Here is a 25,231-nt window from a genome sequence, read left to right on the forward strand (position 1 = left end):
CCACCGCGCCCCTTCCTGCGCGGGGTCTGTGGGCGCCCGGCTCTAGGACCGCAGGGACGCGGGCAGGAGGCGGTGCCCGCCTTCGATCCTGCCCTCTGCTGCGCGCGGGGTGGGGCCGGACCGGAGTTCCCCGGCTCGCGCTCGCGAGCCGCGGAGGGGGCGCCGAGGGGTGGGCGGGGCTGCGCCGCTGGGCCGCGCTGCTGCCTGGCAGGCCGGGCATTAGGGCCTCGGCGGAGCCCACTCCCCTGTGCGCTGGGCGGGGTGGGCGGTGGGCGGCTTCTCGTGCAGGCGCGAGCCGGGAGGCAGCGGCTGCGCCCTGCGCCGGGGCGGAGCCGGGGGCGGGCCGGCGGCCGGCAGGCGGGGGCTGGGGCCCGAGGCCGGGAGTGCCTGAGCGCCGGCGGCGACGACGGCAGCGGCGGCCCAGCGGGCTCGGTGCGTGGGTCCGCGGCGGCTCGGGGTCCGCCCGCGGGCTGCGGTGCGAGCGGGCGGCCCGGCTCCCCTCCTCCCCCGCCCGCCGCCGCCGTGATTGGGTGGAAGATGGCGCTGGCCGGATGGAAATCCTAATGACAGTCTCCAAATTCGCCTCCATCTGTACCATGGTAGGTGGCGACGAGCGGGCGGCGGGTGCAGCCGGGACCTCTGGGGCAGGCGGGCGGCGCTGGACCCGCCTCTCCCAGTGGCCGCCCGCGGCCCCGGGGCGGGCGGGCTGGGCGGCCCGGGTGGGGGCGGTTGGACGGCGCGCAGGCGGGGAGAGCGGGGGTGAGCGGCCCAGGCGGCTGGGTAGGGGGCGCCGCCTGGTGGGCCAGGGCGGCGCGAGGGTAGCGGTGAGGGGGCGACCGTGCCAGACGCAGCGTGGGGCGGGCACCGGCCTCCGGGAGCCCCCGGCTGAACTGCTGGGGTCCGCTCGGGACGCGGGGACGAGGGCCGAGGCGCGCTCGGCCTATGGCGGGGTGAGGGGTGGGCGCGCGCGCGAGCCGGAGCGCGGCCCCGGGCCGGGGTCGCCGGGGAGGGGGGGCGGAGCCGCGCGGGCTCCATTTCCTTCTGGTCGCGCGCCGAGCGGGAGGGGTCCCCGGGAGGGGTGGGGGTCGGCGGGCAGGAAGGACGGGTCTCGGCCGGGGCGGGCAGCGCTTATTCCCGCCTGGGAGAGGACGGAAGTCAAGTGCAGATTTCCTCGCGCCGCTGGCTGGGCGGAGTCCCTGACCCCGCGCTGGGGGAAAGGGGCGTGTGTGAAGGTGGAAACTTTAAATAAGTACTGTTGAAATTCTCTCCATTTTCTCCTCTGAGAAGCACGAGCTCTCCCGTTTGCAGCCGTGTGTTCAGGTGGCAGTCTTGTCTCTGGGAATGCACGTTAATCTTGAAAAGCAGCATTAGCTTTCCTGTTATTTGTTTACTTCAGCCCACCAGACACATCTGTATGTCGCTGGAGCTAGGTCTGTCTGTGCGGGGACTGCCTGCCAAGGCGATGGTATTTGTTTTCCTAGGGCGTTTAAATAGACTAAGGGAAAAGTGCTAATGCCCGCTGGAAGTCCCGAATTAAGCAAAACGTGGGCGTGTTTAAAACTTGGTGTTTTGTGCGTGGCCAGAAGGACCAGTTTTCCACATGACGAGACAAATTCGTTTCATTAGCTCCTCATGAGCTTATATGTAGGGATCATAATTTATGAGTCATCACCGAAAAAAGTTTTTCTTTGCAACGTGGGCCTAGTGGTTGTTATTAGAGACTTCTGGAATCTTGTGTTTCATATCTCACTGGCCCTATTTATGCAACTGATTTCATATAGGAGATCCCCAAGAAATTTTCCATCTACAGGGTGGTACATTGTATATATTTTTCTTTAAGGAGTGGTGAATCAGATCTGAAAGATGCCTTGAAAAGCAGATTCTCTACTGCACGATGAGGAACAGTACAAAAAATGGCTGAAATCAGGTGGACATAAAATCGACAGTATTAAAGAAATTGTTAGGTAACAGGAGCACCCTAATGGCGCTGGTTCCGGGTTCTTCTTCCTCCCCAACACAGGCCCGCCAAAAAGGAGCCAACCAGAGGTCACGCCTTCCCGCCTCGGCCTAGGCCCAGCCCCTCAGCCAACCAGCAACCCCCACGTAACGTCCCCGGGCATGAAAGACGGAGGCCGCAGAGCTCTCTCTCTGTCTTCCCTTCCGCTTCGGCTCTCCCTCGGACTCCTCCAATAAAGATCTCTTGACTGCAACCGGTGTGGCGTGGTCTTAGTCTGAGCCTACAGAGCCACTCTTTCATTGGTGCCGTGACTCGGATTGGGACTCCCCGCCTTTGGTGGGACCCCAGTCCCTCTCAGGCGCAGACCAGGCCCTGGTCAGTCTTCGCCCATTTTCCTGTTCGCCGAGCTCTCCGCCCACCACCGGCCTCATCTCGGTAAGTTTTCCCCTCCCAGGCCTACCTCTCGGGCAAATCGCCAGACCGTAGCTGCTCCCGTGACAAACACTTTGCCCGACGCCCCTATGGCAGTGGTAGGCCCCTATCATTCACTTCCGCCTCGGCCTGCAGGGAACGGAGTTTTCTCCTTCTCCTCGCGTCTCCGGCCTGGGTCCCTTCCCTTTCTCGCTCCGAAAATCCTGGTACCAGGTGGCCCACGGTCCTCGGCCATAGTTGGCCCCTCAGTCCTTCCGCTTTGGTGACGGAACCGGAAGCTGAGTCACGTCGCAGTGTTCGGCTATTAGGGGACGCCCTACTTAGCCCTCACTGCATATCCTCTCGTAGCCCCACCATAGGAGGCTCCGCATCCCTGCCGGCCGACTCTCCCCTACAGTGCCTGTTAATCTGTCAGCCCTAGACCTAGCAATCGACCTCAAACCAAAACGCCTACATACCCCTTAAATAACCAAAATAAATGGCCCACTTATAGGCCTCTGGATATTGTGAGCGAACAGGAAAATGGGAAGAGATCCCCTGTGCCCACGGCCCCCCGTGTAAACCTCAACATCTGCCCTCAAACTGCTAACCTCTCCCTCCGATCCTGACTCCATATCACCACCCTCAGCCCCACCCTCCGGCCACCTTCCGGCCAGCGGCGGCCCTGCCCCTTACCACTTCCCCCAACCTCTCTCTTCTTTACCCTTCCTCCGCAACCTCTCCAGCTCCCTCCCCTCCGCCGCTCAGCCCTCCCACTACTCGTTCCAGATCACACCTTTCCGTCCTCGCCCCTCTTAGAGAAGTTGCAGGGGCAGAACGCATTGTTCGTGTCCATGTTCCCTTCTCTATGGCTAACTTATAAACGCTTAGGCTCTTACACTTCTAACTCCACCTCTTATATCAAAATTTCTGTAACATCCTCCTTCTCAAGAAGCGCAGGCAGGTCTAGGAGCAAACCTGCACTTATGCAGACCAAGTTCACCAGACTACCCCAGCCCTACCCATAGCGGCGCAGGCCGTCCCTGAGCAAGACCCCAACTGGGATTACAACTCCCCAAATGGCGTCGCTGCTCGAGACCACTTTGCCACCTGCCTAGCAACTGGCCTCCGCAGGGCAGCCCAAAAGGCAGTCAACTTTGAAAAACTTCACGAAATCGTACAAGAGAAACATGAAAACCCCTCCGCCTTTCTCGACCGCCTTACACGGGCCCTTGAACAATACGCTAACATAGACCCAGCAGCCCCCGATGGCAGGCAGCTTCTCATGTTCCATTTTTTTGTGCAAAGCTTCCCAGACGTTAGAGCCAAATTAAAGAAGCTAGACAGAGGCCCCTTCACCCTGCAGACCGAGATTTTGGCCACCGCGTTCAAGGTGTACCATAACCGCGATGAGCAGGCGAGGAGGCAAAAGTGTCAAATGCTGGCTCAAGCTCTCCGAGCCCCTGCTCGGCCAGCTATAGACACTGGCGACCGTAAGCCACTGTTTGCCCACCGTCAGCCCCCTGGACCCTGCTTCAAGTGCGGCAAAGAAGGGCATTGGGTTCGTGAGTGCCCTAATCCCAGGCCTCCACACAAGCCATGTTCAAAATGCCCCCAGCTCGGTCACTGGGCCGTCGACTGCCCCAACCTCCCGGAGGGGGGTTGGGCCAGACCCCAACCCTGTCCCCGATCTCTTGGGACTGGCCATTGACGATTGACGGGGCCCTGGGACTCTTCCCCCGACGCACACTATCCCTGCACAGGAGCCCAGGGTGCCTCTCACGGTAGATGGGCGCCTCGTAACTTTCCTTCTTGACACCAGAGCTACCTTCTCGGTTTCGCGGGAATTTTGGGGCGCTGTCTCCACCTCTGGCCCTCCCATAGTCGGGGTAGAAGGCCAGACCATATGTCCAATGACTACCCCGCCTTTATCATGTTCTTTCTCAGGCCACCTCTTTTCCCATAAGTTATTCACCACACCTGAGTTAAACTTTGGACATCCCCTGAGGAACCTGCAGGATCATCAGCTCAGGAATCCCAAGACACCTGTGAGCAATTGGAGGCCTTGCACCTCCTATTTTGGAAAGAAACATCCCAGACTAAAAAGGCTCCTACCACTGATCCTGAGGAACGACCACTTCCTCCTTAAGTGAAAGAACTCAGACTAGATAAAATGATCTCGTTTTCCAGAGCACCCTCTTTACCTTCCTATTTGCTCTTTGCCTATGGATCCCTCCTACTTCCTTGGATACCTCATACAACCACCCCTCGCCTTTCACTAGCTCCTAATTACCTCTACAAGACTCTCAACTCACACTCTGTTAAACCAGTCCAATCCTTCCCTGGCAAATGACTGTTGGCTGTGTATCTCTCTATCAACCTCTGGCTATGTTGCCACTCCCATTCCCGCAAAAAACTGGGTCTTCACCAACTTGACCTACCACCCTCGTTATGAAAGAAAAGACCTTTTCCAACTTCTAAACATGCAGTCATTAGCCGACTTCCCCATATCTGATAGGACCAAAGATACCATAACAGGACGTGCAACCCAACTTTTACGTTCTTACATTTCCAACCTCACCTATTACACAAGCAATGAAAAGCCCATACACGGCCCTGTAACCACAAATACTATTTTAACTTTCCAAGCCCCTTTATGCATACAACGCAAGCTGTCATCTGGCCTGCCTCTAGGGCACCTACCACCGCATCAGTGTAATTACACCCTACAACTTCAAGTTCCAATTGATCATAGTAACTTTCGAGTCACCCAAACAGCTCCATTCAAACAGCTTGTCCGCTTCTCTGGGCCCCCCCAAAATCATCACCTCCTCCCTGCTCAACAAACAGTCCAGGTTCTGTGATGGCAGACATACTCGCGTGACCATTCACCCCTGGACTCCCTGCAGCAGCGCCCCCACCACTAGTGAGTGCCTTCTCATCACCTCTTTCAATCGCGCTCTCGAATGGCTCCTAGTAGATACAAAACGTTTTTTTCTCCAATGGGAAAATAAAACACAGGGAGCCACTCAGTTTGCTCCCAACACCCCTTTCCAGCCGCTCACTGGAGCTACCTTAGCAAGTACTCTAGGAGTATGGGAAAATGAAAACAACAAACTCACACACCTTTTTAACATACATAACGAGTTCTGTCTACCCAGCCAAGGCATATTCTTCTTATGTGGAATGTCGACCTGTATCTGCCTCCCCACTAACTGGACAGGCACCTGCACCTTAGTCTTTCTAAGCCCCCACATTAACATTGCGCCAGGAAATCAGACCTTATCAGTACCCCTCAAAGCTCAAGTCGGTCAGCGGAGAGCCGTGCAACTAATACCCCTACTTACAGGGTTAGGAATGGCCACTGCTACAGGAACCCGAATAGCTGGTTTATCAACTTCATTATCCTACTACCACACACTCTCAAAGGATTTCTCAGACAGTTTGCAAGAAATAACGAAATCTATTCCTACTTTACAATCCCAACTAGACTCTTTAGCAGCAGTGACTCTCCAAAACCGCCGAGGCCTAGACCTCCTCACTGCTGAGAAAGGAGGACTCTGCACCTTCTTAGGGGAAGAGTGTTGTTTTTACACTAACCAGTCAGGGATAGTACGAGATGCTGCCTGGCGTTTACAGTAAAAAGCTTCTGAGATCAGACAACGCATCTCAAATTCTTACACCTATCTCTGGAGTTAGGCAACATGGCTTCTTCCCTTTCTAGGTCCCGTGGCAGCCATCTTGCCGTTACTTGCCTTTGGGCCCTGCATTTGTAACCTTCTTGTCAGATTCATGCGGCAGCAGATTTCCTCCATATCTAACCAAACTTTTAACCAGCTTCTTATTAGACAGTACCAGCTTTTAGCCACCGAAGAGGATTAGCTACCAAAAGGATGTCACATACTTTAGCAGCCACGCCACGCAGACCCCAGACAACCCGCTTCATGCAGCTTCTCCAGACCCTCTGTCACAACTCCTGGCTCATCCCTAACCCCTCCCTACCCTTCGGTTGGCTCTCAGCCCTAGATGACTTATACCTTCAAGGAACCTTCATGGATTTCAAGGCCGAAGAAGTCTTCATATACGGCGCCCTACTACTTAGCCTCCTGCTCCTGCTGTGCCCCTGCAGTCCTCCCATACCCCTCCCCACGACACCCCCGTTCAGCAGGAAGTAGCCAGATGAACGGCAACGCCCATCTCCCCACTTCTTAAGAAACAAAAAAGGGAGGAATGTTAGGTAACAGGAGCACCCTAATGGCGCTGGTTCCAGGTTCTTCCTCCCCAACACAGGTCCGCCAAAAAGGAGCCAACTAGAGGTCACGCCTTCCCGCCTCGGCCTAGGCCCAGCCCCTCAGCCAACCAGCAACCCCCACATAACGTCCCCGGGCATGAAAGACGGAGGCCGCAGAGCTCTCTCTCTGTCTTCCCTTCCGCTTCGGCTCTCCCTCGGACTCCTCCAATAAAGATCTCTTGACTGCAACCGGTGTGGCGTGGGTGGTCTTAGTCTGAGCCTACAGAGCCACTCTTTAAGAAATCATTGAAGGATGAATCATTAAAGACTCCATTTCCCAACTGGATGATTGTTCTTTCTCACAGTTTACATTTTAGGAAAGCATTGGTATTAAATAGACTATTAAAATGATTTTGGAGGATTGGGCTAATTATTTTTAGATACGCCAATTATCTTAGTCAATTTCAAAAGGAATGCGATAATTAGGTCTTTTACAGTGACAAGTTTGCCACATGGCTGAGCTACACACATTGTATGGGTCATAGTTCATTGTCAAACACTAAGATTTCAGGAGTGGTGTGATACTCTTCACCGACTATTCATTCACTCAAGTACTGTCTATCAAGTATACATTTAGCCACTAAGTGCTGGAGGCGAGGCTGAGTGCTGGGGATGCGGTATTGGTCAGGGCAGCCCCTGTTTTCTTGGTGTTTACATTCTTGCTCATGGACACAAACAATATTCAGGTAAACAATAAATGTATGCTGTAATCAGATTAGGACAGTGAGACACGGATTTGCCAGGGTCACACACTTACTAAGTGGGATTCTGATCTCAAGGATGTCAAACTCAGAAGCTCGCTCTAGGGCTTCCACCCAGATAAATTAATTACATGTGGGGCGTGTGTATTGTTGGCAAATACAGAAAATGTCTGGCCAAATGAGATTGTTCCAAAGGTACTATTAAAATTGGGTGTGTCTGTATTCATATTTGAATACATTCGAATGTACCCCCAAATAGTGCTAAATATCTCAAAGTAATTTGCAGTCTTATTCTTTAAAGAAAATTGCCATCTGTCCTCTGAGGATCACAAAATTGAAAAGCAAAGATACCTCTTTGGCTTTGTAGGTGCTGTTTTGCTAGGCTTGGAACGCTCTTCCCTGCCACACCCTTATCCTCCTTGTCCGGCGAGTGTGTGTGCCTGTCTCTTAAGCAGGGAGCCTTACTTGAATAATCCTACCCCTGTCCAACCGGACCCTCCATCCCCTTCATACAGTTTCATGGCATTTTTGTAATCTCAGTAGCACTTATCATACTTACTGTGTAGTAAATTTTTCTTTGAACTCTTACTCAATTGTGAGGGCCTTGAAGGGGAAGGATTATCATTTAATTCTGCAGTTTGATCTGGAGTACCAAGTTCTGCATTCAGTATAAAAGTTTTCCAAAGTCTTTCCTGTCTCCTGGTATGCCGGGTGAAGCAGGGATGATGTGGCTGTGTGTGTGTGTAATGGTGGAGAGAAGATGGGCTGGACTTAAACAGAACACTTATCAGAATTAGCAGCTGTGAAAACATTTAGGATGAGTTGAAATTTTATTCTATAAATACTGAGTGTACATAATTTTTTCATTTGTCAAAATAAGGTACCTGGCCAAATCTGCAATACCTTAATTGGGTTAAGTAACTGTTAAAAACAATTCTCTTCAGCTATGTCTTATTTTAGATCACTAGTGTTCTGCTTACATGTGAAAATTAGTAAAAGTTGTTTTTCATAAGTTAGTATTATAGCCTGAACCAAATGAGTGATTATGTTTAGATTGCAATGAGTACATTTTCAAGGGTACCTCTTGAAATACCTGTTTTTAATTTGTCCATGAAATAATACATTTTCAGTATCACATAGTGTTTATTTTGCCTTTGAAGTAGTTTCAGACTTTCAGGGCCTGGCACAGAGTACCTCCCTACCTGATATTTAATATTATACTTAATAAGTGTGAAATAACGGGAAAAGTGACAGAATACACATAGAGGGGCTCTGTTTTGCAGTTGAGGTGGCTAATCCGGGTGGTCCGTCATGGGGATGCAGTAGTGGTCAGGGCAGCCCCTGCTTTTGGGGCTGGCACTACTTACTGTTAGCTCCATAAATGTTAGCTCTGCCTCTGATCATTATTGTCTCTTCCTATTTGGGTTGTAGGAGTCATGGTTAGGAAGGCGCTGTTGGGAGGGGGACTGGACAACGGAGAAGTTGTTGGTGCAGGAGGTGGGTAGAGTTAGATCGTGGGGTGGCACTGGCCTGGCTGCTTGCCCACCCTCGGTTACAAAGGCATGAGATTAGATCCTTTAGAACATGGTGGTAATGAGGCCAAAGCTGGTAAAGGTAGGTGCTAGGAGAGTCCGACGGGCTTACTTCTGAGAAAGCCTGTGCCTAGCACAGCTCTCTGAGCATGGTAAACTTTACTTGCTGAAGAAAGGCACAGGTGAAGCTGGCTGTCTTTTCTTTTTTGTTTGCTCTGTTTTAATAACACGATTTTAAAAAACATTAGAAAGGACATACATGGAAAATGTTTGCCTTTTCTTACTGCTCGAGTCTCACTGGGATCCAGGTAAGGATATGTGTGGTCAGTGCAATTTATCCTTACTACTGAAAAAAAGGAAAGCTGGGGCAAGCCACAAAGCCCATGCTTTGTTGGGAATGTGTGTGTGTGTGTGTGTGTGTGTGTGTGTGTGAAAGTCACCTCTTCATATAACGAGTATTATATTAAATAGTGAAATTTCTTTTTCCTTCTCAAGAAATAGGGTGGATGTAGTTCTTTTATTAATAAAATATTTCTTATTTGTAAATGAATATTTTATTAGTAAAATAGGTTTCTATGATAGGAGCATTCAAATGTGAGTTGCCATTGTTTTACTTATCTAATTTTTGCTCTGTTAATTTAAGAAGGGAACAAAACTTAAACTTCTTAAGCCTTTAAAAAAATAAAACCTCAAAAATAAGGAATCTTCTATTACATAAATATTTGGTCAAAGGAATGTTTGAGCTTGGTGGAGAGAGAACATTTAGAAGAAGTATTAATAGAAGTTTTATTTAAGCCCACTCATCTTTTGAATTTGTCTAAAATACATTTTGGACATTAAAAATGATACATTTTCATAGAAAATCTGGAAAATATAAAAAATCCAAGAAAGCAAAGGAAGGTCAATTTTTACCTTCCAGAGGATATTTTATTTATTTATTTATTTATTTTTTGAGACGGAGTTTCACTCTTGTTGCCCAGGCTGGAGTGCAATGGTGCAATCTCGGCTCACTGCAACCTCCGCCTCCCAGGTTCAAGCGATTCTCCTGCCTCAGCCTCCTGAGTAGCTGGGATTACAGGCATGTGCCACCATGCGCAGCTAATTTTTGTATTTTTAGTAGAGATGGGGTTTCTCCATGTTGGTCAGGCTGGCCAGAGCATATTTTAACTTTTTAAAAAACTTGAGTTGTATTCCCTAGATATAATTTTACACTGTTTTCCCATGAATGATTATCATGTTATCATTATCATCATTCATGCCCATCCTAAAATTTGTCCAATTTTAGGATGAACACGAGTTTAATGTTATAAAATGATGAGGTGGTGAGATTAGCCCAATAAAGCATAGTGGTAGGGTACTAGGGCGTTGACAGGTTATATGTTTAATGATTATTAGAGGGTAAAGTGATATAGTTAGCAGAAATGGAATTTTATAAGAGGTGGTTTATTCTAATCTTAGGCACTTAGTTATCACAAATATAAGACTTTTTATGATCTGAAATTTTTAATATGCTTGAAAACTCTAGTTTTAAATACCGTATTCAATTATGTGGCATGTGTATAAATATTACGGTCTTATTTTATATCATATGGCTTTGCTTACCTTCTGGTGACTTTCTCCTTCCACCTTTTGCTAATAAGTGGCTAGTAGGTCTCAAAGTAGGTTAATTATCTGCCCTCCCACGATCCACGCTGGCCAGTTTCAGCGAGATGATGTCACATTTCTTGTTGCCTTATTTGTTGCTAGACTTTTGATCAAGTCCCCCCAAATTGAGTCTGCCTCCTTTTTGTCATTTACCAAATTCCTTTCTTCCTGCCTTTAAACTCATACTTATTCTAGCTCTTCTGAAACTTTTATTATCTCATGAAGTATCTTTTAAGCATTTGTATACTTTGTATAATTCCTTTCCAGAAACCTTTTTAGATTTAAATAATCTAATTTTGTTTCGGTTTCTCTTTTAGCAGCCCTATTCCAGAAACTTAATATGGTATTTTATTATGTATTTGACAGCATGGTATAATAAAAAGAGCAGTTGGACCAGAAGGTAAATTCTAGTCCAGATTTTGACATTTAGATGTGTATACATGGGAAAGTTTCTTAAAACTTCGAGTTAATTTTTCTCATCTGTGAAATAAAGGGATTGGACTAGACACTCTTTAATAGATATTCCTTATATGCTTGTCTCTTTCTAGATCTAAAATTCTGATCCTTTAATAGTTGATAAATGATTATTGGTATCATTTTCATCATTTTAGGAGCTCTTTTTTAAAAAAAATTGCTATTTTTTTTTTTGCTCTGTGGCCCATTTCTAGAACATCTTGGGAGTTCTAATTATGTTTTAGATAATATAAAAAGCATAGAATCAGACATAGTTAAGCATGAATTTCACTTAGTTTCCTAGTTTTACAGTCTAAATATATTTTTCTTTCTTTAAAACTGGAGGTTACTGATACCACCATTTTAGTCACCAACAGGCTAATAATTCACAAAGCTATTTGCTAATTTTTGACACTTTTCTTTGCCAGTACCATTAAGGGATTTGAATTTTTTTGAGGTTCCACGTTTACTTCTTTAGTTATGAGTATGACCTTGGACAAGTTACTTCTCTGTACCTGTAAAGTGAGAGTAAAATAACATCTAGTTCATAGGGTTGTTGACTAGTACCTGGTCCATGGTAATCACTGTGTCATGTTGGCTGTTACTACCCTTTAACATGATTTTCTCCCCTCCCTGTGGTAAAAAGTATTCATTGGCACTACTAATTAATCTGTTAGCTCAACATATACTAACCAAAATGGAAATTTGTTTTGTGAAATACAATCATCAGTTCCTTTTCATTATAAGAAACGTTAGTTTATTAGTAGTATATACCCCTGAGAAAGCACTAATTTATTTTGAAATTGAGTGGATTAATTCATAATATGAAAGCTGAGAATGTAGATTGTCTTCTTTGTCTATTTTGAATAGTTTATAGAATAAAATTTATTTCTTTTGTCTGGGAACAAAAATAACTGGTCTAATTTGTGACATTCTCAAACATATTTTACAAGTTTAGATAAATTGAGAGTGGCAAAAACCGCAATTACTTTTTGCACCAATCTAATACTTTTAGAAGAAAAATCTATCTTACCTTATTTTATACTTAAAAAAAAAAGCACACCAGCTTTTTGTCATTACTGGAACAAGGTGTGTGTATTCAAGTTAGCTTCAGGACTTATTTTCTTTCAGATTTTTCTCTTTACTGAGGCCATATTATTATATTTAATTTCCTTATGCTCTATCCTTTAGGAAGCATAACAAGGGAATAACATCTCTTGTTAGCTTACATTGAACTTACCCACCTTGCTCTTAGATATCTTGTCTAAAACATACAGTCCCTATCTCCTAGTCTAGAAGAGGGATATTTACATATCTACACCATACTTTAAAGGTGTTGGGAGAAAGTAGTAAGTGAAGAGTTGTATTGTGAAGAGTTATGCTTGCTGAACTGAAAACTCTCAATTGGAGGCCCAGTATTGTTGAAAATACATACAACATTCGACCACTTGCTATCTTATGTGCAGAATTTGCTTTAGGAGGTTAGAGTGGCAGTTCATATACATTTATTTAGGAAGAAAAACTAGTAAGTCTTTGCTTTCTCACAGCAAAACTCAAGACTTTTGTGATAGTGTAAAGTATAAGAAATTTAATATAGAGCTCCACTGTGTGAGGTGCTGTAGCCCTCTCTGTTCCTTGGCTTATGCTTTGCTGCTGCTTCTCTTTCAGAAGGACCATTAGCTGCTTCTAAACAGTATGTTATGTCTAAAGAAGAGATGTGTAAGCTTGCTTTATTTATCTGTAGTGAGCCACATGTCCAAAGCTACGTACCCATAAAAATTTATTTCCAACTGAAAACAAGAAGTAGATGTTTAGTTCAGTGATAATGGACAGGTGTTCTTAATTGAAATGCTTCATGGGTAGAGGAACCATCCACGCGTTCTCTACTTGTAAAGGGTGGTTTAAATCATATCTTTCAGTAGAGTTAGAGTACTGTTACCTTTGATTTTATTTTAGTGACCTACTAAGCCTCTACCTGATGCTAGTGATTTATTCTTTTTCCTTTTTGTGGGGGTAAAGAGTGCTTTTTCTTAAGTACTTTGAGGAAGGATTCATGGAGACCTACATTATATCATGCTGCATGTGGGTTCTGAGAACATGAAGATGACTGTGATAAACTCTGGTCTTATGGAACTTCCCATTCAGTGTGTCCTGAGTGGGTTATAGTTGTGCTGAGGAAGTAATCCTCTTGACCCCTGGGAAGCCTGGAGGTATCTGGGTTGGTAGGAGACCCTTAGCCAGTCCCTTTCTGGTAAGAGCAGACTTACCTGTCTTACCTGTAGCTTCTTTTCTTTTTTTTTCTTTTTCTTTTTTTTTTTTTTTTAAGACAGGTCTTGCTCTATTGCTCAGGCTGTCTCCTACATTTAAACTATCCTCCTGCCTTGGCCTCCCAAGCTGCTGGGATTACAGGTGTGAGCCACTGCACCTGGCTATGTCTGTATTCTTGTGGGCTCTACATACACTATTTTTTCTGTGTGTCCTGATGAGAACAAGATTGAAAACCAGCTCTACTTACAGTATTGTAGAAGAGGATGGATGTATAAAACAAATGCATACAATGAGATGTTTTTCTTACTGGTATAAGCAATGGTAATTATATGTGAAAGAGAAGGTGGTTTTGGGAGAGAGAAGAGGGCTTCAGGAAAAAGCCTCTTAGAAGAGAGTCGAACTTTGCAAAATAAATGGCCTTTATTATGTGGACATGGAGGGATGGGATACCAGATGTAAATAGATAATGTGTTACTCTTAGGCTCTGTAGGTGGTTTGGCGTGAAAGCGGGTCTTGTGAACAATAAGGCTGGAGAGTAGGAAGGGGGCATATTTAAAGAAGTACCAAGAGTTTACCAAGTATTGATTCACATTAAAATGATTATTAAAGTGTGTGTTTAGCCTGAGGAAATGTAAGTCCAGAGGACAGTCATGAGGATATAAGAAACAATGGAGTTGGTAAAAATATGCTGGTAAATTGAATTACGTTGATTTTTCAAAATTTGCTTGTGTTTTTTTTAAGAAGATAAAATGACAACAAAACAAGATGGGTGGGGTACAAGGACAATTTGGTGAGTTGTTAAAACTTGTTAAGGGCCTCCTTGTTTAAGAACCAACTAAAGAACCACTATTGGAAAATTTTGGATTGTATATACATGTTAAAAAATTAATGATAAATACACACCCACACAGGGAGTGAATTTTCTTGCTTCCATAGCAGCAGACATTTAAACGTTACCATTCAAACTGAGGGAAGGAAAATAGGAAAAACAAAACGAAAAAGAATGATAGAAAACACAGGTGGAAGAAATAAGCTCTTCTAGTTCATTAATCATAATAATACAAATGGATCAGACTTATCTTCATTGTATTAAAGGAACTATCAGAATGGACAAAAAACAAAATATTGCTCAATAAGAAACCTACCTAAAATGAAAGGGCAGTCTCTTTAACAGTAACACGATAGTATTGTCACACCTAAGAAAATCAACAATAGATTTTTTTGAGATATTTCAAAAGCATTAATTTTATTTTGTTGTTGTTGTTGTTGTTCTGTATCTGTCATCTTGAAGATCCATTCAGAATTAGGAAAGGTTAGGTAGTATTAGCCCCATTTTCACAAAATGGAAAAGAAAGCTTAAAGTCAACCCTGCAGCAGCTAGGGATGGGGTCCAAATTTCTAGACATGCAAACTCGTTATGACATCTACAGGGCAATGTGTTGCAGGTTTGATGGTTGAGACAAAATTACTCCTTTTCAAACAAGAAATTGGGGAATTTTTATTCCTGACTTCTCCGCTGCGTATCTCTGTGTGTGTGACTTTGAGTCCTCACTAATTATTTTCACTTGGGTAGGCCGTTTAACTGGTTTCAGTTATGAAGTGGAATAATAATTTCCCCATTAGATCAGATGAGATGACACATGTGAACGTCCTTTGTACTATAAATACATATCAACATCACCCATACATGGTCATTGTTGGTAAGACTCCATGCCCTCTTAAAGAGGAAGGGATGGAAAGCACGTTAAGATCCTGTGGACTATAGGAGTTGTAACGGAGCTCACAAGTTACCTTTGACAAAGTGTAGTCATTTCAAAGTTTGAAAATGAGTATTTTAATGATCCATGAAGCAAAGTTTTAGATTACCCTTAAAATCTTTACTATGTTAAGAATGTACAGTTTATGAGTGGCTGTCTTTTTTTTTTTGAGACAGAGGCTTGCTCTGTTGCCCAGGCTGGAGTGCAGTGGTGCAGTCTCGCCTCATTGAAACCTCTGCCCCCTGGGCTCAAGCTATCCTCCTGCCTGAGCCTCCCAAGTATCTGGGACTACAGGCACACACTACCATGCCCAGCTATTTTTTCTTTTAAATTAATTTTTTTGTAGAGACAGGGTTTCACCATGTTGCCCAGGCTGGTCTCAAACTCAAGCGATGTAGCTGGCCTCCCAAAATGCTGCAATTACAGGCGTGAACCACTGCACCTGGCCTGTAGTTAACTTCTGATGTCAGTAAACACTGTAATTCCCTACTAGTAACATTTTTTTTAAAGCTATAAAATTATAGCGAGTAAATTGCCTTTATTTCTACAGTATTGATCTACCTGGGTTTTTCAGGGATCCTTGAAAAGAGACTTTCAAAATTAGAAAGAGCCCATCTGGGCACAAGTAAAATAAGCCATAAAGTACTTAAGTTGTAGGGGTAAGGAGACAATAAAATACACAGCTTTTGTTCTTTGGAATGGAAAATACATTTATAATTTGAGATTCTGTAGATGAACATTTATTCTGCTTTGTATGTGATTATCTTAGTCAAAATCTAGCAGTTATAACTTTGAAGAAATTATTTCTGCTGTTTCTCTGGCATATTGTTTCACAGTTTTTCTTTGCTGATGTTGCAAAGGTTCCGTTTGTTTAATTTGCTTAATGAAGAGACTCATATGCAGGATGATTAAGGTGGTACCTTGGGGGTGGTAGCTGGGACTTTGAAGTTTGCGTTAGGAGGTATATCTTAATAGAGCAGGGGGATTCTCTTTTCCACAAAACGGGATATAATGTTTAGAAGGTTTCAGACTTAATGGCCTGGAAAGATGATGTTTGTGGAGGGGAACACCACACACTGGGGCCTCTGGGGAGGATGGCGGGAGGGAGAGCATCAGGAAGAAGAGCTGATGGATGCTGGGCTTAAACCGGGGAGATGGGTTGAGCTGTGCAGCAAACCACCATGACACACGTTTACCTGTGTCACAAACCTGCACATCCTGCACATGTACCCTGTAACTTAAGGTTGAAGGAAAAAAAAAAAAAAAGCAGAAACACGATGCTTTGGTTCTTTCAAGAACAGGTGAGGAATAGGAATCAAATGGTTTCACTGTTTGTTATTTGATGAACCTAGAGGTTTAAAGCTGATAATTTTTTCAGACTGATGTGCTCAGGGTTTTTATGTAAAGGTGGACAAAATTTGGAACAAATTTGAAACATCAGAGGCTCAAAAACTAGATATAACACACCAAAAACAAAACCAAAAATATTGTGCTTTTGGTTCTGCTAGGCAAATTAGAATCTTTTCGTTGTCTGTTGTTGCATTTTTTTTTTAAAGACAGTTGACTTTTTTTAAGTTTACTGGTTAGTTTCACTTGTTTTTATTGCATTTCTTTTCCAATTTGAGGAGGCTTATATCTCCTCCACAGGGGACCCTGCTGAATAAGGACCTGCCATTGTCATGTGACTGGTTAAAGCAGAGGCCTTCACTTACTTGGCAAATGAAAAACTAAAAGGAAGCAGCTTGTACTCTGGTTGTTTTCTCATTATACAGATCAAACCTTAGCCAGATAAAAATGCTTGGACATTTGTATCATTGTCTTAACTGGAGACATTATGTTGCCCTTTTTAACTAAAAAGATACAAGTGAAATCTGTCACCTTTTTTGTTCTCTCTTTAGTTTCTTTCTTTATTGAGTTTTTCCAGCTTTACTGAGGTATAATTGACACATGGTATGTATTTAAGGGGGTATTTTCGTTCTTTAAAGACTGCACAGTTGCCTTTGCTCAGGTTACTGCTCCTGCCAAGTGTTCCGCAGTTCCGCTCTTTCAGGTTTTTACTTCCTTGTGTCCTTAAAGCTTCTCTTGTGTCACACATTTTCATCCCAGATGTTAGTTGCTTTAATAGTCTACTGTCTTTCCTTTTCATCTCTGAAACTGGGTTGTAGTATACCATTTCAGTGCTAATAGCCTACTGTGATGTTCTTGTCGTTTTATGTTAATGATGACTTAGGTCATCTTCCCCGACTTGTAAAGTTGAATGTGACTTCTGTAATTTTAGCTTTCCCAAGGAACTTATATGAGTATGACATTTATTGAGTGGCTACTTGGTGATGCTATTGCTAGGCATTTCACAGATTCAGATCTCACAATGATAAAAAATAAAGGTGTAGGAAAGTTTGAGTTTAGATAAATGTATAGATGATAAATCTAGAACAGATTGTTAAAGAGAGTTAGGATATTTGGGTACATTTTTGGTTGACATCAAAGTTAACAAGGCCCTCTGCAAATGTTACTGGATATTGATAGAGAAGGCTGGATTGAATAGGTGTGGCCTAGTTGAGAAATGAAATTGAATGATAGAACACTTGTAAAACACCAGAATTATATGCCTGATGCAAATGGAATGGTGTTTGAAAAATCTTATTTTCTTCCTGACGTTTTTGGGAACAGCCCGTGTTTAATAGGGACTCTGAAATATAATGTCATGGTAACTTTTAGAAATGGGATGGTAAGGCCGGGCGCGGTGGCTCACGCTTGTAATCCCAGCACTTTGGGAGGCCGAGGCAGGCGGATCACGAGGTCAGGAGATCGAGACCACGGTGAAACCCCGTCTCTACTGAAAATACAAAAAAAAAAATTAGCCAGGCATGGTGGCGGGCGCCTGTAGTCCCAGCTACTCGGAGAGGCTGAGGCAGGAGAATGGCGTGAACCCGGGAGGCGGAGCTTGCAGTGAGCCGAGATCGCGCCACTGCACTCCAGCCTGGGTGACAGAGCGAGACTCCATCTCAAAAAAAAAAAAAAAAAATGGGATGGTAGATATGCACTTGTAATTTAGTAATTGATACATTGTTTGAACTACCAGAGTGAAGATTTTAAAAGAATTATGTTATTCAGGTTTAACTGTACTACTCTTAAAGAAAAATGTGATATCCGATTACCTTAGAAATGGTGGTTTCTTTTAATTTTGCAATTTTAGAAGTTTAAGAAAAACCAAACCACTTACTATTTTTAAAAGTGCAAAATTGTGTGAGTTTAAAAAATTCATTTCTTACAAGGAGGAGGGGCCACCCTTTCCCAAGAAGTAATTGCTAGAAAGAGTTGGGATATGTGTGTGTGTTTATTGCCAGACATTATCTGTGCATATACAAACATGAGGTATTGTGTGTATGTCACCCCCCACTCCCCCCAAAATTTAAAACTGGAGGTTTATTTGCTTTTTCACTTAACATATAGTGTATATTTTTGGTTGTCATCATGTTTCATTCCATGTCAAAACTCTTGTGTGCATTTTAATTTCCCATGATCTTCAATGTCTATCATATTGAAAGTTTTGGTTATATAATACTGTTTGCACATTTTCATTTTATTAAACAATAATTTTATTAGTTTCCTAGGGCTGCCATAACAAAGTACCAGAAACTGTGTGTGTATTATAATACTGTATTGTTACTGTACCTTTTCTATGTTTAGATGTGTTTAGAGACACAAATACTTACCATTGTGTTACAGTTACCTACAGGATCCAGTACAGTCATGTGCTGTACAGGTTTGTGGCCTAGGAGCAAGAGACTAGAACCACATAGCCTAAGTGTGTAGTGGGCTATACCATCTAGGTTTACGTGAGTACACTCTATGACATACACACCGTGATAAAATTGCCTAACAATCAATTTCTCAGAATGTATCCCTGTCATTAAGTGATGCACGCCTGTAACAGAAATTTATCGTCTTACAATTCTGTAGGCTAGAAGTCCAGAATCAGGATGTCGACAGGGTTGGTTCCTTCTGAGGGCTGTGAGGAGACTCTTCCATTGTCTATCCTAGCTACTGGTGGTTTGTTGGCAGTGGATGCATCATTCCAATCTTTTCACATGGCATTCTCCCTGTGTCCCTGTCTCCACCTTGTCTTCCTTCTATGCCTGTCTGTGTCCAAATTTTCCCTTTCTACACAGACACCAGTCACACTGGATTAGGGTCCACCCTAATGACTTCGTTGTAACTTGATTACTTCTGTAAAGACCCTATTTCAAAATAAGGTCATATTCTGAGACATTGGGGCTTAAGACTTAAACGTACTTTATTAGGGAACACAATTCACCCAATAAAACTAATGGCGCAATCAGGTCCATTGCAATCAGTGTCAGCGAATATTCATTAAGTTGGGTTATGTGCTAGACACTAGAGATGCAAAGCTGTTTAACTTCAAAGGGCTTGCAGTCTAGTTGGGGAGACCAGCTTTGTGTATAATAATGTAAACTGATACAGACTTGATAAGCTGTATTTTGATGTGTACAGGGAAGACAGACTGGTATTTGGAGTGAGGCCTGCATCAGCTGGAGAAGGAAGGCTTTTGGGAGTGGTGGGGAGGGAAGCGTGGTGGAATTTGAAAGGTAACTTGGAGAAAAATGAAGAGGACAAAGGGCCTGGCGAGGAAGTGAGAATTAAAATAACAAGAAAGAGAGAAATAAGGTTAAGTGATTAAAATTACTTACAAGATTTAATGTTTCAGTAATTTTGTCCTCAAACTTGTTAAATTGATTGGGTTTATATTGGTTTAGGCAGAAATCTTCTATAAACTTGTGGTAGGTTTTTTTTTTTTTTTAAAAGGCATGTATATGTTGTTAAAAATCACATTTGTAGCTTACAGAACTCATTTTTGCTAAAAATGAGCTAATGAAAAGTACTTCTGATACAGCGGGTAAAGGAAAGTGTGAGAGATCATACCTAGAACATCCACTTCTCTTTTTCCCAAAGTAAATACGGGGAATTATGTACACCACTATATAATGACGGGATTATATACACCTCTGTGTGATCTTAGGTCCATTTCAACTACAGCATTCTGTTTTTTAGCTTAATGTATATAAAACTTATCAAGCAAAAAGGGATCAGAAGTGGTTTTCTAGAAAATTTATTGAAAATAAAAAACCAACAAAACATGATTACCACATTAATGAAAATAACTATTACGCAGAATATATTTTTGTAACATACCTGCTGTGAAGAAACCTCACCAATGTCAGTATTTACATTTCAGATTACTTTGTTATTATTAGTTCATTTTTTCCAAACAAAAACTGAAATCTATGAGATGGACCCATAGGGAGGAGTAGTCTGTTTTACAGTTAAGGAAATTAACAAATAGATTATTTCAGACTCCAGTGATTTGATTTTAGGATTCTGCCTGAGACCTCTCCATATTTAGTCTAGTGCTTTTGCTGCCAGATCATGCTGTTACCAGTGTGGGTGTAGATGCTTCTTCCCCCTAAAGACAACCACAAAATCATTTTTTCTCTCTCTCTTTTGTTTTTTGAGACGGAATCTTGCTCTGCCACCCAGGCTGGAGTGCAGTGGTGTGATCTCGGCTCACTGCAACCTCCACCTCCCAGGTTCAAGCAATTCTTCCTGCTTTAGCCTCCTGAGTAGCTGGGATTACAGGTGCCTGCTACCATGCCTGGCTAATTTTTGTATTTTTTTTAGTAGAGATGGGGTTTCACCATGGTGGCCAGGCTGGTCTCAAACTTCTGATCTCAGGTGATCTGCCTGTCTCGGCTTCCCAAAGTGCTGGGATTACAAGCGTGAGCCACTGCCCCCCAGCCTCTCTTTCTTAATACTCAAATATCCAATCATTGTTGAAATTACCTGATTGTCTCAAATGATTATAGTTGGATCCATAATGTTTGTTGCATTTTATCACTATATCTCTTAAATGTGGATCCCTGTTTCTTTTGTATTAGTTTATCTTTTGAGGAAATCAGATTGTCCCATAGCTTTTTTCATTTTCTGCACTTTGCCAGTTGCATCGCCTTTGTGATGTTTAACATGTTCTTCCATCCTGTGTGTTTTCTGTAATCTGGTAGATTAAGAGGCCTGAACCAGATTCATTGATTTTTTTTTTTTTTTTTTTTTTTCTCCTTGCAGGAGTCAGGGTACAAGTGATGGTGGAAAAACTTAGGTGATGTGTACTTCCGGTTTGCAGTGGAATGTCATGGCTCTTTATAATGATGAGGCTGGCATTGTCAGAATGACTCCTTCTGTTATGGAGCTGCTGGCAGCTTTTTACCTCATCGTTTTTAGCAACTGTTGATAATCATTGCCTAGATCCAGTGTTTCATTAGGGCTTCAGAATAGAGTTTTAACTGCTTCTATAGGGTTTTTTAAGAAATATTTTTAAAGACATTGAAAGAGAATGTACATCTATTCTATGTTATATTTGAAGCTACATAGAAATAAACTTACATTTTCAGAATATTTTCATAGTTGTATTCCCAAAGTCATACATTTAGGCAGGCTAAAGTTTACAAAATAAGTTCATAGTTGTATTCCCAAAGTCATACATTTAGGCAGGCTAAAGTTTACAAATTAAGTTGAACCTTTTGCGCACCTAGACTTAATTTTGTGATATTACAAGTGAATGAGCACATGAAGTTCTAACAGATTTTTGCATCTGAACTATAATTAATAAGATTTACCTGATTATACACTAAAACTTGACAAAGTAGTTCTCTTATTTTCCATTTTTTAATATGTTCCACCTCAGGGTTATATATTTACTACTCCTGTGCTTTAAAAAAAGCAACTTCAAATTCTTAAGCACAGGATTCTGAAAATTAGATGAACTAACCAGATACAGTTTTAATTTTCAGATTTTTAGGGATATTAGAGTGCATTTATTTCTATTTGTATTTCTATTTGTAATGTTTAAAATGGACCAGTTTGTGTGTGCATTAGTTTCCAATGAGGCTGTAACATATTACCACAAGTTTAGCAGCTTAAAATCACACAAATTTATTATTCTAAAGTTGTGGAGGTCGCCGGGTGCAGTGGCTCATGCCTGTAATCCCAGCACCTTGGGAGGCCAAGGCGGGCGGATCACGAGGTCAGGAGATCGAGACCATCTTGGCCAACATGGTGAAACCCCGTCTCTACTAACAATACAAAAAATTAGCCGGGCGTGGTGGCACGCGCCTGTAGTCCCAGCTACTCAGGAGGCTGAGGCAGGACAGTGGTGTGAACCCAGGAGGCAGAGCTTGCGGTGAGTGGAGATCGTGCCACTGCATTCCAGCCTGGGCGACAGAGGGAGACTCCATCTCAAAAAAAAAAAAAAGTTGTGGACATCAGAAAATAAAAATGTGGAGGTCAGAGGTTTAAGTGGGTCTGGCTGGGCTGTGTTCTTTCCTGGAGCTGCAGAAGGGACTGTTTCTTTGCCTTTGCCACCTGGAGGCTGCCCTTGCCTTTTGGCTCCTGGCCCCTGTAGCATCTTCAAAGCCAGCCATGACTGGCCGGTCTTTCTTTCATTACCTCCCTCGGACAGGGACTGTCCTGCTTCCCTCTTTCACTTACGAGACCGTTGTGATTACATAGGGCTCACCTGGGTAATCCGAGCTAATCTCTCAAGGTCGTTTGATTTTTAGCAACCTTAATTCCTTCTGCAACTTGAATTCACAGGTTCTGGGGATTAGGATGTGGACATTTTGAGGGTGGCAGTTGTTTTTCTACTACCACAATGCATGCACATTTTTTTTTAACTTTAAAAAATGTATTAGAGGTGAAAATCAATTCCTGATACGCCTTTAATGAATTTTGGGTTGTGGTGAAATAATGGGAAGAAGTTGAGTGGATTTGTAAACATACACCTTTTGTACTAAGTGAACATTAAGACGTGGTTATCTGTTCTAGTTTTGGAAGTAACAGAAGGAGAATTTTTACTTCAGGTACTGTTAGCACACCTACCAGTCTCAGCAGGAGAAAAGTAAAGATGCAGTGGAACATTTAGGAAAATTAGCTACCAATACTTTTACAACTTTTGATAAGTAAGTAAATACAGGCTTGGTAGCATGAGAGGTTACAAAAATGGATGAAATGAATAAAACCTATGCTATATGCCCTTGCTCAACAGAGCATATGTAAAATATATTTTAGGATGTTAAGATTACATCCAAACCTTTTATATTTATAGCATAGTAATTTAAATGATGGTTTGGCTTCATTAAAAGAGAATCTTGAAGGTTTAGAGAGAAGGCCTCAGGCTGTGTGCTTCCTAAGGAAGAAAGGGCAGAAAAGGGCAACTGTCACGTTTTCTTAGGCAAAGTGGAAAGATGCGGATATTTCTGTGGGATGTGAAATAGATTTTTAATGGTTAAAGATAGTATCAGAAGAAGCTCTAATTTGAGGATTGCCAGATCTCAAAATATTTTTGTTTTGCAGTTATTAAACGACTGCCATACTTAGATTTGATACCTCAGTAAACTTACGAGAAATAGGTTGAAACATAGAACCTGGACTTGTAGAGACTTCATTTTTCTCATTTTGCTTGTAAGTCTGAAGAAAACCAACAGAGCAAGAGAGGCTAAGAAAAGAGACATGATAAGGAAGACAGGAAAGAATACCCAGTAAATATTGGTGTATGGGCTATGCTAGGTGAACTGCTAGGTATGAGTGGTTCTTACTTTTAAGGAAGTTATGTCTTTTTGGGGAAATGAGACTTAAATTCACATCCAGCAGAACAGTATCAGTGGGTGTATGAGCTCCATGAGGGTGACTTGTGGAAGGGAAAATATTGAACATTTCATTCTCAAGTACTAACAGGATCTGTAACTCTAATGTACTGATTAATGGACGATAGCACAGCTTTTTATTGTTATGGAAGTGACGTATCCACTCTTGTCATTCCCATTTTTGGAGTTTATTGTTACTAGATTTCATTGTTACTAGATTGTTACTAGATTTCATAGATTTCATGCTTATTGTTGCTAGATTTCAAATATTTATTTGAAACTAGAAAATATTTCTATTTCATTACTTTATATGTTTTTGTATGCATATTATATATGTTTTATCTAAAAAAGAAAATTTATATTGAAGACTTTAAAAGTGAATTTGAGTTTTGGACACTAAGCTTTATTTATTTACTTATTTTTTTCTGAGATGGAGTCTCACTCTGTTGCCTAGGCTGGAGTGCAGTGGCACGATCTTGGCTTACTGCAAGCTCTGCCTCCTGGGTTCAAGTGACTCTCCTGCCTCAGCCTCCCAAGTAGCTGGGATTACAGGCACCTGCCACCACGCCTGGCTAATTTTTGTATTTTTTAATAGAGACAGGGTTTCGCCATGTTGGCCAGGCTAGTCTCGAACTCCTGACCTCAGGTGATCAGCCTGCCTCAGCCTCTCAGAGTACTGGGATTACAGGTGTGAGCCACCATGCCCGGCCAGGACACTAAGCTTTAAATGTTGAATATAAACAATTCATCAAAAAGACTCCAAGTTAACATACATATTCTATTTTCTTTTCTTTTTTTTTTTTTTTTGTTTTTTTGTCTGTCACCCAGGCTGGAGTGCAGTGGTGCGATCTCCACTCACTGCAAGCTCCACCTCCCGGGTTCACGCTGTTGCTCTGCCTCAGCCTCCTGAGTAAGCTGGGACTACCGGTGCCTGCCACCATGCCCAGATAATTTTTTGTATTTTTAGTAGAGACGGGGTTTCACCGTGTTAGCCAGGATGGTCTCTATCTCCTGACCTTGTGATCCGCCCGCCTCAGCCTCCCAAAGTGCTGGGATTACAGGTGTGAGCCACCGCACCCAGCACATATTCTTTTTTCTTAAAACAGCCTTATTGAGATATAATTCACATACCATACAATTCACTCATTTAAAGTGTGCAATTTAGTGGCTTTTAGTATATTGATAGAGTTTTGCATTTATCACCACAGTCAGTTTTAATCACCTTGAAAGATACTTTTTACCCTTTAGCTATTATCTTTCTCCTCCTCCTTTCCTTTCCCTCCCCAGGCAACCACTGATTTACTTTATGTGTTTATATAATTATCTGCTTTGGACTTTAGTATGTGGAATCAGAGAGTATATGGTCTTTAGGACTGGCTGCTTTTACTTAGCATGTTTTCAAGGTTCATTTATGTTGTAACATGTATCAGTACTGCATTGCTTTTAATGGACAAATATTGTTCCATTGTGTGGATATACTACATTTTATTTGTTTGTTGA

The 25,231-nt window shown here is 42.9% G+C and overlaps 1 protein-coding gene across 5 annotated transcripts in view; it reads left to right on the forward strand.

Annotated features, from left to right (window-relative positions):
* The first annotated feature begins 334 nt into the window (after positions 1-334).
* USP12 (ubiquitin specific peptidase 12) overlaps positions 335-25,231 on the forward strand; it is a 111,450-nt gene continuing 86,553 nt past the window's right edge. For all 5 annotated transcript variants that reach the window (XR_009213203.1, XR_009213202.1, XR_009213204.1 and 2 more), the window contains exon 1: positions 335-599. Coding sequence is in view for 1 of the 5 variants with exons in the window: in XM_032150598.3 (XP_032006489.1) it covers positions 552-599 (48 nt within the window). In the remaining 4 variants the exon portion in view is untranslated. The remainder of the gene's footprint in view (positions 600-25,231) is intronic.

The sequence above is a fragment of the Hylobates moloch genome, unplaced genomic scaffold, assembly GCF_009828535.3.
Source record: "Hylobates moloch isolate HMO894 unplaced genomic scaffold, HMol_V3 SCAFFOLD_4, whole genome shotgun sequence".
Taxonomy (NCBI): Eukaryota; Metazoa; Chordata; class Mammalia; order Primates; family Hylobatidae; genus Hylobates; species Hylobates moloch.